Source organism: Dipodomys spectabilis, unplaced genomic scaffold (assembly GCF_019054845.1).
Source record: "Dipodomys spectabilis isolate Male_0828 unplaced genomic scaffold, ASM1905484v1 ptg000089l, whole genome shotgun sequence".
NCBI classification, from domain to species: Eukaryota; Metazoa; Chordata; class Mammalia; order Rodentia; family Heteromyidae; genus Dipodomys; species Dipodomys spectabilis.
In genome coordinates this window covers 14312121-14330027 of record NW_024870766.1, presented here as the reverse complement: position 1 = coordinate 14330027, position 17907 = coordinate 14312121, and the positions used below count along the sequence as shown (strand labels likewise).

General features: G+C 36.6%; 1 protein-coding gene across 1 annotated transcript in view; it reads right to left on the bottom strand.

Annotated features, from left to right (window-relative positions):
• Positions 1 to 17907, bottom strand: part of Magi2 (membrane associated guanylate kinase, WW and PDZ domain containing 2) — a 1359346-nt gene that overhangs the window by 163748 nt on the left and 1177691 nt on the right. Inside the window, exons 12-13 of the mRNA XM_042684528.1 lie at positions 17130 to 17161; positions 11467 to 11656 (exon numbers count right to left, since the gene is read on the bottom strand). Of these exons, the coding sequence (XP_042540462.1) occupies positions 11467 to 11656; positions 17130 to 17161 (222 nt within the window). The remainder of the gene's footprint in view (positions 1 to 11466; positions 11657 to 17129; positions 17162 to 17907) is intronic.

The following is a 17907-nucleotide window of genomic DNA, read 5'->3' as shown; positions in this document are numbered from 1 at the left end:
ATCTATCTTTTAAGCAATAATTTTTAATATAATGGATTATCATATATATATATATATATATATATTTATATATATGTATCAGTCAAGGTAATGAAGCTATTGGGTGGTCCTTTTATTTTTAAATAAAGTACATGTAGAAGCTGAGCATTTACAGAAATGTGCTTGCTGGGGCCAGAAAGCTGTTAGAATTTCAAATGAAACCCTGACTTCATTTTGCAGATGTAATTACTAGATCCCATTTTCTCTCTGGGCATAATATATCTTTTAAATTTGCAAGGATTTTACAGTCAGTGTTTAATTCAGTATATAAGAAGAACTGTGGTTTAAAATTTCAGGCCAAAATAAACAAATACTTCGGATATTGGAAGACAAAACACCAAGAAATGCCTTCCATCTTTTTTTAGATATCACAAAAACATGACACGAAAACTTACAGAATGAAATGATATCAAGCACATATATTCTCCAGGGGATGTTGGAACATGCTGAGATGGATAATGAGCTGTCATCTTGGTAATGCTGGAGATGTGCTGTGAGCCCACAGACCCGAAACAGTGCTATTATTAAGAAATACTCTTGTCTGTATCTGCCTGAGTGTTCAGGCTTTTAATCCAGTGCTCTAATCAGCTGATCAAAGAATTTCCATGATTAATTCTAGAAGGAAAAAAAACCCAACTTCTTTTTTTCTTCCTTCATTTCTAAACCGGCAAGACTTCTCAAAATGGATAAATCAAAAAATTACAGAGTCAATTATTTGCCCAAGTCTTCCAAATCCGATGTGAATTTCATGTTTCAGGAGCAAATAAATGGCAACTGTATTGGACACTGCAGATCTAGCCAGTGTGATGTTTTTCTTTGGCAGCTGTTTCTAGATAAAATTTTATTTTATAGTGAACATTCATGGATATCCAATTCTATATTGAATATATGTTAATGAAGATGGATAAAATTAGCACAGTGATCACAGAATGAAAACCTAGTATTACTAAGAAAAATGGTTGGTGAAACAAAGTGGAAGACATTTGTTCACAGCACTATGGGTACTGAGGAATACTTGCCAGAGGAATCCATTCGAAAACTGGTCCTGGGTGGCACTTGTTCTGAACGGGAAAATGGGGAATTAAAATTGAAATTCATTTATGGCATTAAAAATTCATCTTTATTTTCTTATTGTTGCTACCATAACTCTCTCACCCAAACCTTCTGCTCACATTTAATGATTTTTTTCCCTCTCCCAAGTCCATGGATGCTAGTGGGTAGATTTAGTTTTATTTGTGAATATGCCTATCAGTTCATCTGTCTTCCATGCTCTGAGCCTGAATTCTTTCAGATCTGGATGGAAAAACTCATCATTTCCAAAAATTTTTTAAGGTTTTGATTCTCATGATGATAATACTCTTATACTTATTTAAAAGTAAAGTCAATTCAGGACTTAAAAAATTATATGTACTAAACATGCACTTTTAAAATCTATGTTATAATACTGTGTCATAAAATACTGAAAAAGTGATTTTATTGTATTGTAAAATACAAGCTAGTGAGTGGTTATATTGATTTATGTTTACCAGTCCAAATATTTTGATATTCCCAATAATCTGTATATTTGAAGTTATAAATAAGAAGTTGAATTAAATTGGTTCATTTTAGTGATAGACATCCTTCATGAGAATTAGGATGCAATCTATGCTACATCTAATAAACATGTAGGAGTATGAAACTTTAAAATATAGTAAAAATCTACATATAGAGTTCTTGGACCTTGGAACACCTAGTTATTTAGTTCTGGAAGTAGTTGAAGACCTGTTGCTCTCATGAACTATCAGGAGTCAGCAAGAGACTAATTGACATGCTTCCACTCTCCTCCACAGAGCTATATTTGAGATATGAAGACTTTCTGCATGTCTGGAAATACTGAACACATAGAAGATGACATTACTAAGTTATCCTTTGAGGTTTTTTTTGTAAAGGTACTATACAGAGGGGTTACAGGTATGAATAAGGCAATGAGTACATTTCCTATCGTCACACACACTCTCTTAATATCACAAAGGAATTGATAGAGTGCCTTTCATTGTACTGATAGCCAGAGGAAGAGAAGACCCAGGATGCTAATAGACCTGCATAAGTGGTTCTATACTCTCTCCCAGAAAGCTCTTCAAGATTGATTTTTGAAAAAAATATTTATCTAGAAAAATCTGTTTTATTTTCAATTTGCTTATAATTACAATGCATTATGCATAAGCCTTCTTCCTTTACATTGTTTTAGTACTACTGTGGATGACTACCACATCTTCACATTCTTTTGTTACAATGCTATAATTTCTTTCCTAACATCTTCAGATAGTCTTCCTCCTCCTTCACAATTCTGTCAATAGAAACGTTCCTAAACCACATAATTGGGTTTAATATGGGATGGAGAGAAGACAAATATATGAAAATCCCTTGTAAAGAAATACTCTAAAGTTAAGCATCTACATTAAGCTGTGATGTTTCTGTCTGAGAGAGTGGCAGGATAATTTTGCTGCTATGATGAACTTGATAGAGTTGATCATATTGTTGAAAATTCAGTAAAATTTAGAAAATTTTTCTAAAGCATAAATTCACACTATAGATAAAAGAACTATAAAATCTTCCTGTAAGAACCATTCCTCTGACACTTTTAAACATTAATATATAAACTAGTTTGGTTGTGATCATTCGGGTAAATGCCCAAAATTGGTATTGCTGGGTCATAGGGGAGCTCTATGTGAAGTCTTTTGAGGAACCTCCATACTACTTTCCAAAGTGGTTGAACAAGTTTACACTCCCACCAACAATGCAGTAGGGTTCCCTTCTGTCCACAAACAAGACCATACTAAAGCTACCAGCACAACTATGTTTATTGCAGCATTATTTACCGTATCTAAGATATGGAACCAGCCCAGATGCCCTCAGTAGATGAATGAATCAAGAAAATGTGGTATATACACAATGGAATTCTATGCCTCCATCAGAAACAATGACATTGCCCCATTTGTGAGGAAATGGAGACTTGGAAAAAATTATATTAAGTGATGTAAGCCAGGCCCAAAGAAACATAGGTCCCATGGTTTCTTTTATTCGCAATAACTAGTATATGTCTGAGACAAGCAGAAAAGGTCAGAAAAGATGATGTTAGGCGAAATGAACCCCAAGATAAGGACACAAGTGATTTTTTTCTTGCTATTGTTTCTAACGTATTTATAAGGTGATTTTTTTTGTTGCTTTGTATGTCCCTCTCCCATGATATAACCCCTGTTTTACTGTATTTGATGTTGGTATAATTTGGGATACAGGTGGACCCATTGCAACAATGAGATGTACAAGATGCTATGTTGAAAAACAAACTTTACAACTTTGGCAGGGGTGGGTGGGGAGGGGAGTGTAGTCGTGGAGATGGGAGGGCAGGGAAAAAACAAAGGAGGAGGCAACAATGCTTGATAAGAAATGTGCTCATACTTTGCTCATGTAATTGTAACCCCTCTGCACGGTATTTTCACATAAAAAATAAAAAAAAAACTAGTTTGAAGTTGGAAGACTTTTTAGACCACTATTGTTATTATTGACATATAAATAAACATATTTATGATGTATAATCACCAACAATATATAAGTGATTATCTCTTATTAAGAGACATTTTAGAGGAAGAATGTTAACAGGACATTCAAACACAGAGATTGTGAAGTACAATAAACTTCTGCATTTTGAGTATATTAACATGACATAGATGAATCTGAGGTATGATACACACATGAAATCAATCTTGTCTCGGAGACCAGGGCAGGAAGATTGAGTTTCAGGATAACCTGGGCTTCATAGTGAGGCCCTCTCAAAGAACAAAAATAAATAACCAAGGACCACAATTTTATAGTTGTGTTCTGTGAAATGCTATAAGATGAACATTTTATTACTAAATGTAGAAATTAAATTAAGACTAAGTTTTGATTGCTTTATTATACAAGCTTTGTTGGTTTTAAATAAAGAGCAAGTCTCACTGAGTAAAGGTATAGTCATCATTCTGGCCAGAGAAACCATGTTTTCATAGTAAAGGCAAGTGAATTGTCTACAGGAATTACTTTTTTTTTTTTTTTTTTAAAGAAACTACCTGTTTACCGTGATTGGCATTTTTAATGAGACATACTCTTTCATCAAAAAGGTAAACCTTTGTCAGGTATGTTGGATTGGTACATACTTAACACTTCTATTAGCTATAAAACCTGACAGTTTATATTATCATAATCTCCCTCGGACCTACTTGCCATCCAGCAATTAAACTCCATTTTCCAAAGTGCCGATAGTCTCATATTTATTCATGAAGTCACTTTGGGTTACACTGTCAACTTGTACTAACCAACAAAATGCTGTGACATACTAAATAACTTTCAAGGGAGGAGTGGTTTTAGAGTCAACTTTGCATCCTGCCCCTTTCTATCACTTGTCTAATTCCAGAAGCACTAACTTGTTAATTACTGAACAAAATGAGTTTATAAGAAATAGGATTAGATCAATTTCTAAAATACACAGGAAAAGTATATGGTGTACCAATTTTTTTATCTTACTGTCTATATTACTTAGCTCCTATCATGATAAATTCCTTTTTTAAAAGGAAGCGGAAAAAATTTTAATTTTATAGTTTTTTGAAAGCTATCCAAAGATACCATTCTTTATAATTAAATTTCCAAGTTAATTAACATATATGTTTTAAAAATGGCAGACATAGTTTAACTGGGCTTCTCGCTCTCCTTTGTCAGTGTATTATAAATGAAAAGTGGAGAATATGATATATTTGAAACAGACTAAAAGGAGGTTTCTTTTTTATAGATCAAATAATAAACATAAATCATAGCAGGAATAGCAATAATATTGTCCTATGGGAAAAAGGTACAGGAGATTAACCTTCATTGTGCAGTTGAGGACATTAAAATGATAATGTTGTTAAATTTTTCTATCCTTCTATGATTCTAACACCAGAGTCACTATAAAAGTGTCTTAACATTTACATATTACCTTATTTTACTATTTCACTATAATAAGAGTGCTCCAGAGAACAGGTGTGAGAGATACTTTAATTAAGGCCATTGGACACCAGCACCATCTATTCCAATCAGGCCTGGGCTCAATCTAAGCCCTGTGTCCAGATGCCAAGATCTTTGGGAAGGCAAAGTGTCCTTTTATGATCTCTTAGATAGCTGCCTGCAGCTGTGACATCCATGAATTTATTGAAACCTTTCTTAAACCTTTTGACATTTTCAGCATGACTGTATCAGACATTTAATTACAAGGGAAAGGGGATTGAAGCTGGGAAGGTTGAGTAGAAGGACTTTCCCAGGCTTCAGAGCTTTTTGCTTTGAGCACCAGGGAGGGCTGCTTCTTAGAATTATAACTCCCCCCACCCCCGGCACGGTCCCCTACTTCCCAGAGCCTCAAGGGTGTCTTGCAATAGACAGTATTATTGCTCTGCTCCATCTTTCCAAATGGCTCTGTTGTTAAGACAGGAGCCACAGTACACTATAACTTGGCTCACTACTAGCAAGGAAAGAGCATGCAAAAAAGCAGTAGCTTACAAATATACTACCTATTTGTGATCAGCCTGGAATTATATGTTCTTTAAAATACTGAACAATGAAAGAATTCAATAGATGAATAATGAACAACAAAAGAAAAAGATCAAAGCTACAGATGTGAAAAACACAACTGTCAGTTACTGACCTACAAGAAATTGTAATTTCATTTCAGGGGTGGTACTGAAAAACAGCTAGCTTCTCTATTGTGCTTACTAGCCCGTGGTTATTTTTTATTGCATCCTTTGCTGTGATACTCATTGCTTATTATGATTAATGTATTTTAATTTCTGGAAAGAAAAATTGATTGTGTGAGTTTTTTCTTTAGAAAATACAGAAGAAATTCTAGAGGTTACACCACAAGGCACATTATACCATACAGATTCTCGACACTTTTATGGTCTTATATTTGATTGATGTCTTACTACAAAAGAGTGTGGACATGCCATACCTCATAAATTGTTTATTTATAATTACCAAGGTTCAATGTAAGAAGAAAAAAAAGTTTGGACAACTCCAGTTATAATTCATGTTGGGTTCAAACTAAGAGAGAAAACCACAAAGGAAGAGTTTCAGGGAGCAAGGATTTTTCTTCTTTGTCTGTTCTGATTTGCCTCCAACCCTTTCATGTTCAAGAAATGCCCCTATGAGCTGAGGACAATAGGAGACATCTTTGGAATATATCTGGCTTAATGAGAAAGGAATTAACAGGACTCGCCTTCCTAAGGCATTAAGCTTTCATCAGAGTGAGAAAAACTTTATTTTGCAAGATTGCAAAGAGAGTTATACTCATTTTCTTTGGAAAGTACTTTATATTGCTTGTCTGGTCATAAAAACAGGAGATGTGATAGGCATATATTTGCAGTTACCTAGAGAGAATCTTTCCTAGGGGCAAGTAGCAGGTAAGATTAACTTCCTTTCCATTCTGTTATTATTGCTATGTTGAATCTGATTTACTCTGTGGTAGGAATGAGAACCCACATCATACTTAACTGTGGGGAACTTTACAACCTCTTTTTTTCTACTTAGTATATATACAATTTTAGGTAAAAGGTGGTTCATTGGGAACTTGGCTACTAAAACAATAAAACAATAAAACATAAGCCTCTAATTAGAGACAAAAGATGAAGAGGCAAAAAATTGATTAGTCAAATCAATTACTTTAAAATTACTTTTCTGAGTAAATACTAATTTTTCCTTTAAGTTCTGTACATTGAGATATATGCTATTCTTGGATTGTAAAAATGGTTATTTCCTGAATATATTTTATAATAATGGGAAACCATATAACTTATCATTCAAATGAGGATGGTCTGGAAGGTAACAGGGGAGCTATTAATAATTATATGAGGACAACCTAAATCAGGACTGTCCCATTACAAATATTTCCTTATCAGATCAGACAGACATACATGCTTGAAGCAAGAGCACAGTTACAGGTAGGAGTTGAAAGGGGAGAAAACAGTAAAGGCCTTTAGAAACACTGTTTAATTATGGGATTCATAAGAAAAGCCCAGGGATAAAAAGATAGATATCTAAAATAGAATGGCCATGTCACTGTGTAAAGGTGTGTATTTTCCTTTGCTTTCAATTTTTAAACTTGCAAGAAACAGAAAAGCAAGAAGTCAGTCATAAACAGAGTTCCACACAAAGAAAAACATGATGCTTTTCTAATTGTTTGGCAGGGAGGAAAGCGGGGAGATAGTTGTTCTTTTCTGAGAAGTGATGGTAATAGGTTGAGTATTTATTAATACTCAAATCAATTCTCAATACTTCAAAATTCAAAGCTTTTTAAATGCTGACAGGGCTTCGTAAGTGGAAAATTCTATACCTGACCTCATGTGGAAGATTATATTTAGAGTAGGCATGTAACAAATATTGTATAAAAGAATCTTCAGGCTATGTGCATAAGATGCACATGAAACATTTGTGTTTAGCTTTGGGTTTCATCATTAAGATGTTTCATTATATACATACAAGTATTCAAATATATTAAAAATCCAAAATCCATAACACCTAAGCACTTCAGATAAGAAATATTCAGCCTGTAATGTCACAGGCTCAAGTTTAATTAACACAAAATCTAGATGCTCCCTTGGCCAAGACCTTCAGATTTTTTTCTGGGCATAGTTTTACATTAATGTATAAAACTTAAGGTTAAAAACAATAAAATTAGTAGGGAAAAGTTTCTTTTTATACAGTTTTCCTGTAACACCTTTGATTACACAAAAATATCTAAAATATAGTTTCCTCATTCATTATTATTTTACACAGAGAAATGGAATATTCAAATTCTTTCACTATACTATTGACACATTCAAATACTGCTATTTGCTGGGCTTTGTAAAGCAGCATTGTTCAGGAATTGTTTCTATGCATTTGTTTCCCCAATTTCACTGTAAGCTTTTGATGCATGGAGACGATTTCTCAGGAATTTTCTCAAGTTCTAGACATATAATGAGCATTTCACATTCTTGTTGATTGATTTGGAGCCTGGAGGTGGCCCCTCTGGGCAAGGTGCCTAATGCTCTGAAATCAAAGGCATTGTCTACCCGCTGGGTAGGAGACTTCCTTCCTCTGTCTTTCTTTCATTTTTGCCTTCTTTGGCAAAGATCTCATGAAGATAGTTGGTGTTTCTGGTTTTTCTTTTATAAGCATGCACCTGTCATGTTCTGTTTCATGTAGCTCCAAGAGCCTATGGCTGTGAAAACTTGTTTAAAATCACATTTCCTTTTCCAGGAATACGTCTTTATTAAGATGTCCTGTGCTTGCTCATTAAAATGTCAGCATAATGTAATTATGAGTCAAATGAGGCACAACAGCATTTACATCATTTGATAAATTTCCATCATTTGCTGGGGTGTGTGTGGGAGATGGTGACTTGAATTCCAATATTTCTTGACAGTCTTGATAGAACCAACTTTCTGTAGCTCTCTACAGCCCAGAACTGTGGGTGGAGGGGCATCTTTTTATTTGTTAACTGCAACCTAGTTTTGAATGCGAATGCAAACATCTTTTTAGCTTTAGATATGGTTGTAAGAGCAGGAACCAGCCAGGGAAAATGTGATGCTGCCAGCTTTGATTGAGATTCTTTCCTGTCCTTCCCTTGGCCCAATATCTAATTCTTTCTATCCTGAAGAAGTTTGGAGACATGAAAACAATAGAACCAAACCTAAATATTATGCACGTGATTCAAGAATACAAAGAGTCAACAACCAAAATTTGAAATATGGGCCTTTGTTTGAGCATATATCCTTTATAGCTATTGAGTGAAAAAGTCTGAAGGTAAGAATTAGACTGAGTTTTGCAAACACTGATTTCTTTTTCAGTATTGTAAAAAGTGAAGGGATAGAGTGGAACTGTTTCATACTTGTAAATAGGAAATGTTCAGAGGACAGAGAGCTGCTTGCTTATTTCAAGACGCTCACTGCCCACAAGCAGAGGAAAGTGAAGAGTTGTTCAGGGGCCACAGAGAACAGCAGCGTGCTCTTTTGACTTCCTTGGTCTTCAGGAGTAGAACTTTTCTTAGCTCGATGCAGTTTCTGTGTTTCATTCACACTCCATTTAGTGCTAGGAAATAACATGACAGAAGGGAAGAATGGGGAAGGAAATGAGTTTTCCTGCTTTTTGGCTTCTTGAAAGTTGTGACCTGAAAATATTACTGTGACCTTGGAAACATTAGAGAGAGCTGATGGAAAGCAGAACGTGGAGTGTGATGAGAGCAGTGGCCATGGTAGCAGGGGCAAGGGCACTGCACTGAAGGTGGGAATCTAGAAGTTTGCTGCTCTTGCTGCTGCCGCATAAAGGTGGGGTGAATGGAGACCTCCCAGGGGGTGGATGGGAGGAGGAGGACATGGGAGGTTAAGGTGGCTCGTTTCTTTGGTTTGTCTAAGGTGCACAGAGGAAAGCAATGAACAGAAATGGCACAGCAGGGTTGGGATAAAGAAATTAGAATTCTTCCGGGGTTGCATGAGGGTCATGTACAATGACTGTTCAGAAACTGAGGGCATAACGCTCTCAGACAGCTACAGAGAGAAAACGGAATAAACACCAACCTGGTCTTTGGCCAGCCTAATAAAGCTTTGCATTGGACAAGAAACTGCCAAAAGAAAGAAGCGAAGGACTAACGAAAGGACAACACAAAAATGAAAACAAAAACACAAAACCAGAAGTAAGCACCACTCCATGCTAAATCTAACAAGAACATCAAGCAAGACCAGGATGTGAGGCTGGTATGTTAATCTTATAAGGTGGATCTTCCCTCCAAGTTAAGACTTCTGCTATTACTTGCCCTCTACTTGTTCACACGCATGCTTCTTTCCCCATTACATTTGTGAGAGCAGAACATATTGCTCATCTGTGGCACTTCCCCACAGTGCAGGGAGAAAGTGCGTTTTCAATAAATACTTGCTTATCGAAACAGAAAATGTGCTGATACCTTTTCCTTTCTTTTTCTTTTTCATTTAGTTTAATGAGCACTAGTACCCTGAATTTTTACCTTATGCTATACAGGTAAAAATGCCGACTTTGCTCTCACTCTACTGCAGCAAGCATTCTAATGATCCAGCCCTCTAAGGATATGGTGGCCGGATGGAACACAGTAGCTCAGATGAAGCTGATTATTTCAAAGTGTGGGCATGTATAGGTTTATTTTGATGAAAATGATTTCTCAGTGGCCTGCTGTCCTACCTATTTTATCAACCAAAATGACTTCTAAAAGTGTTGTAGAGGACGGGGAAAAGGTATTATATCTGCTTTTCCCTTTACCAGCTGGGTGCATAATTTTCAGCCCCTCAACTCATCAAAAGAGTAAACAGATTTGAGATCCTTTGAGATCACACACAATTTAAAACTTCCTATTTATGCTTCAGATGATAAAGTTGGAGCTAAGACATTGGGAGAACACAGAAGCAAAGGAAATCAGCAGATTGTAAGTGGGAGCACTAGAGAAAAAACCCTTTTCACCAGGCTAGATTTCTTGATCATTACTCAGGTTATTATACATGGCATTGAGACTTGTGACCTCTCACAGTGAAAGAAATGACCAGAGAAATGGAAGGAAGAGGCTCTGCTAATATACATACAATATCAAAAATCTTTGTTTTCTAATAGCTATAAAGTGCAGTGATACAACTCTAGAAGACCTTCAAATGGAACAATATTTTAAGACAATGTTCAATGCCCCCAATTGCACTAAAGGATAAGCAGAAATATTTGACCTTGGCTCTCCCCTGCTTTTGGAACCAATTAATTTCATGACTACAAGTTGAAAAGACTTGGTTGATATTTTATCCAAGGCCCTAATTTCATAGAAAACAGCCATATAATCCTTTGTCTTATTTGGTAAGTTAAAACTAGTAATTCCCTCCTCTCCCCAAGGAATGGGAAGAGGAAAGTGTTTAGAGGGGAAAAAAAGTAGAAAACAAAATTTAAATCAAAAGATAACAATAAACTTATTTTAAGAATCAACAGGCTTTTTAAAGTCAATGGCTAAAAAGTTACAGTTAGACAAGAAGACACTAAATTATGTTGCACAGCAAAATGATTATAGTTAATATCAATGTCCATTTAAAAATAGTTAAGAGAAAATTTTAGACATTCTCATGAAGGATTAAACACTCTTTCTTTGTATGCTAATTAGCTCCATTTGATCATTCCTTAACGTACGCATGTATGGAAACCTCATGTTGTGCCCCATAAATAAATACTTGATAATTAAGATAAAATTACAAAAAGGGAGGGGGAATCCAGGCTTTGCATATGGTCTTAAGTCAGCTGATTTGATTCTGAGATTCCTTTGGACCCCAGACTGTAAAACCTTGCTAAATCAATGTCAGGGGTTCAGCTACTGTTGATATGCCCTTGTTGTATGTGGCTTTCACTTACGCCTACTTTCATAAATGGCTCTAGATTTCTCGTAGAGCTCATATGGGTCAGGCTTCCGTGGGTCAAAGGCCTCTGTTGAGTCAGGAAAGGAACTCCTGTGAAGGGCGGGTGGGAAGGGCAGGTTCTGCGGTATGGCCGGAGCAGATAAGCTTGTTTGAGGACTGCCTTGATTCTCCCATCGGTCCATTATCTGAAAAGTGAAGAGGAACAGAAGCAATGACCACTGCCTAATTATTTCTACGATTACTAATTATGTTTATTACTGCTTAATTATTGTCACATTCAAGTTACACTTTCTTTCCTGTGAAACATTGAAAACTTTGGTCCACAGGACTAGAATAAAATGACATTAAACACCCTAGATTGTTATAAGTAAAAGCAGTCTTGATGCTTCAATATAAATTCATACAAGTTGTCACCGATTAGCTTGGTAATCTTTACCAAATCACCTAATTTCTCTGAATTTTTCCCCTATAAAGATAACATGTCTCACAAGGTAATTTGTAAGTGCTCAGAAATGTAAGCTATTATTTGCTCCCTTTCTAAGATGGTCCCAATTTATGGTACCACTTTACTAAAACAGAAGATAAAGTAGTCTGAGCATATTCATTTGACACCTACACACACATCCCAACAACTTCCAATAGTTGAAAATCCTATCATTTCCCATATAACTTATAAATAATTATATAACCATCTGGGATTCTGGAACGGTTCTATTGTCTAGGAGGTCTCATTTATTGCAGGACTGCTGATGTCTTCCCTAGAATGCCACTGTTCGTGTCACAGTTAAATATTTCCCAGTTGACCCTTATCACGCAGTCTTCTTTGGTCCTCACTATGTCATCATGAAGTAGGCAAAACTGGGACTGATATCATTCTTTTCTCTTTTCTTGTTTTTGGGAGGTGGGGAGACGATCCTGGGTTTGAACTTAGAGTCCAGGCACTGTCCTTGGGCTAGTTTTGCTCAAGGCTAGTGCTTTACCACTTTGAGCTACAGCTCTAGTTCTGGTTTTCTGATGGTTAACTGGTGATAAGAGTCTTATGGAGGTCTGGGAAGGTGGCTCAGTGGTAGAGTGTTTGCCTTGCATGCATGAGGCCCTGGGTTCGATTCCTCAGCACCACATAAGCAAAAAAAAAAAAAAAGAAAAAGAAAAAAGCCAGAAGTGGCACTCTGGCTCAAGTGGTAGAGCACTAGCCTTGAGCTGAAGTGCTGAGGGACAGCGCCCAGGCCCAGAGTTCAGGCCCCACGACCAGACCGCCCCTCTCCCCCCGCCCCCTGCAAAAAAATAAAAGAGTCTTATGGACTTTCCTTCTGGGGTTGGCTTTGAACTGTGATTCTCAGATCTCAGCTTCTTTAGTAGCTAGGATTACAGGTGTGAGCTAGCAATGCCCAGCGTGGATCATAATTTTCTGTTCCTGCTTCACTGGCCTGCTTTGTTTCCACACTGACTATATTTTGGTCATGGCTTCAACTCCAGTGGGTAAGAAGTTTGTCTGAGGTGTAGTAATGGGTCCTGGTCAGAATCAATCATTAACTCTAACAGCAGTTTCCTAACATAGTGGGAATGGGGGAGGGGAATAACTGGGGAATATGGTTAGAGTTCTAGCTAATTTTCTACTGAGGGAGCCGTTTGCTCCTATTTAATAAAATCCCTTAAATATGCACTTCACAATTAACAGAAGAACAAAATTCAGAAAGGAAGTCCTTCTGTTCTTTAATGTTTTGTCATCCATTTAGATTGACTTTAAGATGTGGAAGGCCCACATTTGTGGATAAAAACACACTCTATTTTTTTTAATTGTTCACTTGAACTGACTTTAGGTACCATATGGATGCATTCTGGCTGTGACTTTCTCCCTTTTGTTTCCAACCTTCAGATACATAATATTTAAAAGTGAACAAAGTAGAAATATGAAATATGTTGAGATGCTAGAATACCCTATTTGTCCTACTGCTTTCATCTGCCACTAATGGCTTCTGATGCTCACGTGCACTTTGCTGCTATTGTATTGCTCATGTTCAGTCATTGGAGAGAACATGCTTCCGGTGAGATATTAGTATTTCTAAAAAACAATCATGAAACTACAGAACAAATAGTGCTTTGGGCACCGTTTGGGAAAGTTTCTGTGGCAGATTGACAAATTCTACAATTTCTGTAGCACAGAGATTGAGAAATTAGTCAAGAGTTCAGTTCATGCTTACTAAAGCATTCACAACTTCTTGCTGTGCCATTTATCAACCTTTGGTCTGGGTTTCTTGAAACAAAACAAAACAAACCCCTTGAAAACAGGAAATCATTGTGCTCGTGAAAAAGCACACTTACAGTTCTGCCTCTACACTTCCGGCTCCCTCCAAATTAGATTACCTGGTGGCTTTAGCTCTGAAGGCTATGGTGGCCAGCCTGTACTTTCTAAAGCATTGATTCTTGAGATATCTTGATCTGTAGACTTTTGCTTTCCACTTGGGCACTGTATCTCTCTACTTTCATAAACCTTCTGGATCTGATCTTATCTCTTTTGCCCAGGGCTTCAGACCTCACTTACTCTTACTCTATGTCTTCCTGGGTTTGATCTACCTAGAGTTTGTGTTTTATGTAAGATACTCATTTCTTAACCATGTTTCTTTTTTGTTGGCAGTACTAGTCTGTGAACCCAGGTCTTAGTGCTTACTAGGCAAGTGCTTGGTCACTAAGACATGTCTCCAGGCCTTTTCTGTGTTGGTTATTTTTGAGGTCATATGCTTAGACTGTGATCTGCCTATATTAGGTTTTCCATTATAACTGGGATGACATGCATTTGCCACTGTACACAGCTATTGGTTAAGAAGGATGTCTCACCAATTTATCTATAAAGGCTGCAATCAAATCATGATCCTCATCTCAGTCCCTCAAGTAACTAAGATTACAGGCATGAGTTACTGTTTCCCAAATTAAGTGGGCATTTTATTGGGCTTCTCATTGGCTAGTCCTAATGGGCTCATACTTGAACCAATATTTACAAACATCTCACTAGATTCTCTCTCTCTCTCTCTCCTCATAGAGGCTAGAGTAGTTTAAACCTGCTGCTGTCACTATTTTAGGTAAGGCCGGGGGATGAAGGCTTGATTCTGTATTTGCAGATTCCTCCCAGATGCAGAGAACTCACTATAATTAGTATCCTACTTGTTAAACAGGAGGTGACTTTCCCAGTATGGATTAGCTTAAGATATGGATAAAGAGGACTGAAGAGGATCATTGAGTGGCACAGGTCCAAGAGGAGGCTACGTCTTATTCAAGATGACTTTTTTCTTATTCTAAGTATGTTCATAGTCCTCTTTGGGGGGAAATGTATAAATGTATATACTGTGAGTATATTATTGTATACCCTTTCACGCACTAAGGTTTGTGCATCAGGGTTCTGCTTTCTATGGTGATAGCTTTTTATATTTTTGAGCTTAACATGTAGAAGCACTGTTGTAAAGCACTTTCTGTAGTTTAGCTCAGAGAATTTTCACAATAATCTTAGGAGAAGTATTGTTAGTATTTTCATTTTGCACTAGAACTTAAGACACTGAGAGCTCAAACAGTATGTTAAGGAAACAGGGTATAAGAAGAAGAAATGAAACTTGAACGTAGGGAGTATGCCTTCAGAGTCCTCACCTAAACAATTAGGCCACATGTGTTGTTGTTGCCAAAGTCTTCAGTCTAAATGATTTCTGAAAGATACACCCAAGACATTAAATTAAATGTCTTCTATCTTTACTTAGCCTGAGACCTGGAGGTCCAAGTCTCAGCTTTTACACAGACATACAAGTTCAGGATTAATTGTATGTTGAGTTCCATAAAACCTTTTTTTTGGAATTATTGACTATAGATGTAATTACTATAATGACAGCAAATGCTGCAATTATGCCAAATGACATAATTTGTATAAATGTGGTACATATAAGGAAATCACTAGATTGCATAATTATGGCACGGTGATGAAGCTCCAGGTTGGTTCCTTGTTAAGTTAGGTAAAGTTAGTGGAGAAAGACAGAGAAAAGGAAAGGCCTATTCAGAAGCTGGATGTGAGAAACCAAATTCAAATTTCAAAGACCTCTTTTCAAAGTCACATGCATTACCAATTATTTATTATGCCCAGGACTTTCCCCATCTGATATTCTCTATATAGATTAGATGAGTCAAATCCGGAATGAGGAGTTGCTTAGTAAGGTTCTGCCTAGCCATAGAACCCTTCCAATTTTAGGATGAGACATTCTTGTTAGGGTAGTGTGTTCTAAATCACCATACTATGAGATCCTATGAAAATGGCCACAACTTTTGGGACCTGGGCAATTAATAGTGTTAGAGTGTACATGTTGAATTTCTCTAAAAGATTCCTGTGTTAAAAAGACTTAGTCCTCAGGATAGTGGTCTTGAGAAGTGATGGAATCTTACAAAGATAGGTTTAGGGGGCCATCCTTAGGTGAATGAGGGTTGCCCTTGGAGGGGATTATGGGGCGCTGTTCCTGTCTTCTTCCTTACTCTCTCTTCTCCTTTGCAGAACAAGTAAGCACTCCTGTTCCACCACCTTCTGCAATATCAGGTGCTTCCATACAATGGGGCTAACCAGTCATGAATAGAAACCTGAAAGACTAAGCTGAAAACAGCCTGTTCTCTTTTACGTTAATTTTCCCTGGCATTTTATTTTTAGTGCTGGAGATGTGATGAACACAAAGAGTTTCAATTTAATGGCAAGTAAAGAACATCTCTAATTGCTAAGCCAAGTTGGCTAACCTATCTTTGCAAAAACTAGTTTCCATGTCCCATGAGGGAAGTAAGCCTGGAGAGGTTAGGGGATGACAGCCCATCAGTGTCTATTTGAGTGATTGTCAGGTGTGGGATACACATTATATATATATATATGATATAATATAAATTTGAACATTTATTATGTAGTACTAATTACATATGCACATGTCTGGAACATACATATGCAAAGATGTAAATATGTATTCATATGCACAATATACAGATACGTATATTTCTCTGTAAATATTCAAATGTAAATATAAATATATGGAGCTAAATTTCTTGTCAACTAGGTTTAATTTGCATGTTAAGACTGCTGGCCCTATGCTTTTAAAACTCCTATATGAAAAATACTGTGTAGTATTTGTGATGGGGAAAAACAAAAGGTTTCTAAAGCATTTTCATTATATTAGCCCAAATAGTGTTAGTGTTCATCTTATAAATATATTTTAAAAAATGGGCATCTTATAGATGAGTAAGAAGAGTTATTCTTGTAGTGGAGGGACAAATATGAGAGAAAAGGACTCAGAGAGGCTGTCAGTAATAGCTCACAGCTGCAATCCTAGCTACTTTAGAGGTAGATATTAGGAGGATCATTATTTGAGGATGGCCTGGGAAGAAAGCCCAAAGCTTTACCTGGAAAACAACTGAAGCAAAAATATTAGAGGTGTAGCTCAGAGGGTAGCACGCTTGCCAAGTAAGCACAAGGTCCTTAGTTCAGCCCCAGTACTTTCCCCTTCCCAAAAGAAGAGCACGGCAAATTTATTCTATTATTATCACAGCATCTCGGAGGAAGAGACTTTAAGGTCACACAATTCAACTCCGATTTAATGGATTTATATAGTAACTAGGAATAAAGAAGAAAGAAACGTAATAATTTCAACTTACAGGCTTTGGAGTTTTCCATGGAGAAAAGAAACCTGCAATAAAGAAGAGAGTATTCGAATTTTAACAATGTACCTCACTACCACTTAGAGATGGCACAATGTTAAGGCTGTAATTCAGTTTAAAAAAGGTAAAATAGCAATAGTAACAACAAAAATCCTCAATGGCTGTCTGGTTTTCTTTAAGGAGCTCGAATAATTTCAGAGTCAGAGAACACTTCCTTCTTTGACAACTGAGAATTCTCAGGCACAGAAAGGTGAGTAGCTGTGGCAAGCGGCCGCGGTGGAGGTACTTATCTGAGGCATTGTGGGCACTTCTGTCACCAGCCTTAGCAGGAGTGATGAAGAGAGGAAACAGGATAAAATTTAGGGTTGTAAAAGAAGTATCTTTGCTTAGTGTAAGAAATGATTCTGCTTTATGTACCAGCTTTTTGAAAGCTAAAAACCAGTCAATCAATAAGCATTAATTCTTAAATTTAAACATGATGTATATAGCTCTATTATGAATCATATTCTACTGTGGCTTTTTAGGTGACTGCCCACCAATGTCATCTCATAAAAAAGATTCCTACTTTGTAAATTTTTTTTTAACCTCAGTGCTCACCCGATATTTATCTGAAGTCTTTCTTAGCTGAATGAATCTATACCATCAAGTTCAAAAAAATCAGGATCCCTTTTTAGCATCACAAATGGTAGGATGGTTATAAAATTATTATTCTGTTATATAGAATCAGTTTTTAAAAGTAATAACTGACATACATTGGTCATAATATAAAGCAGAG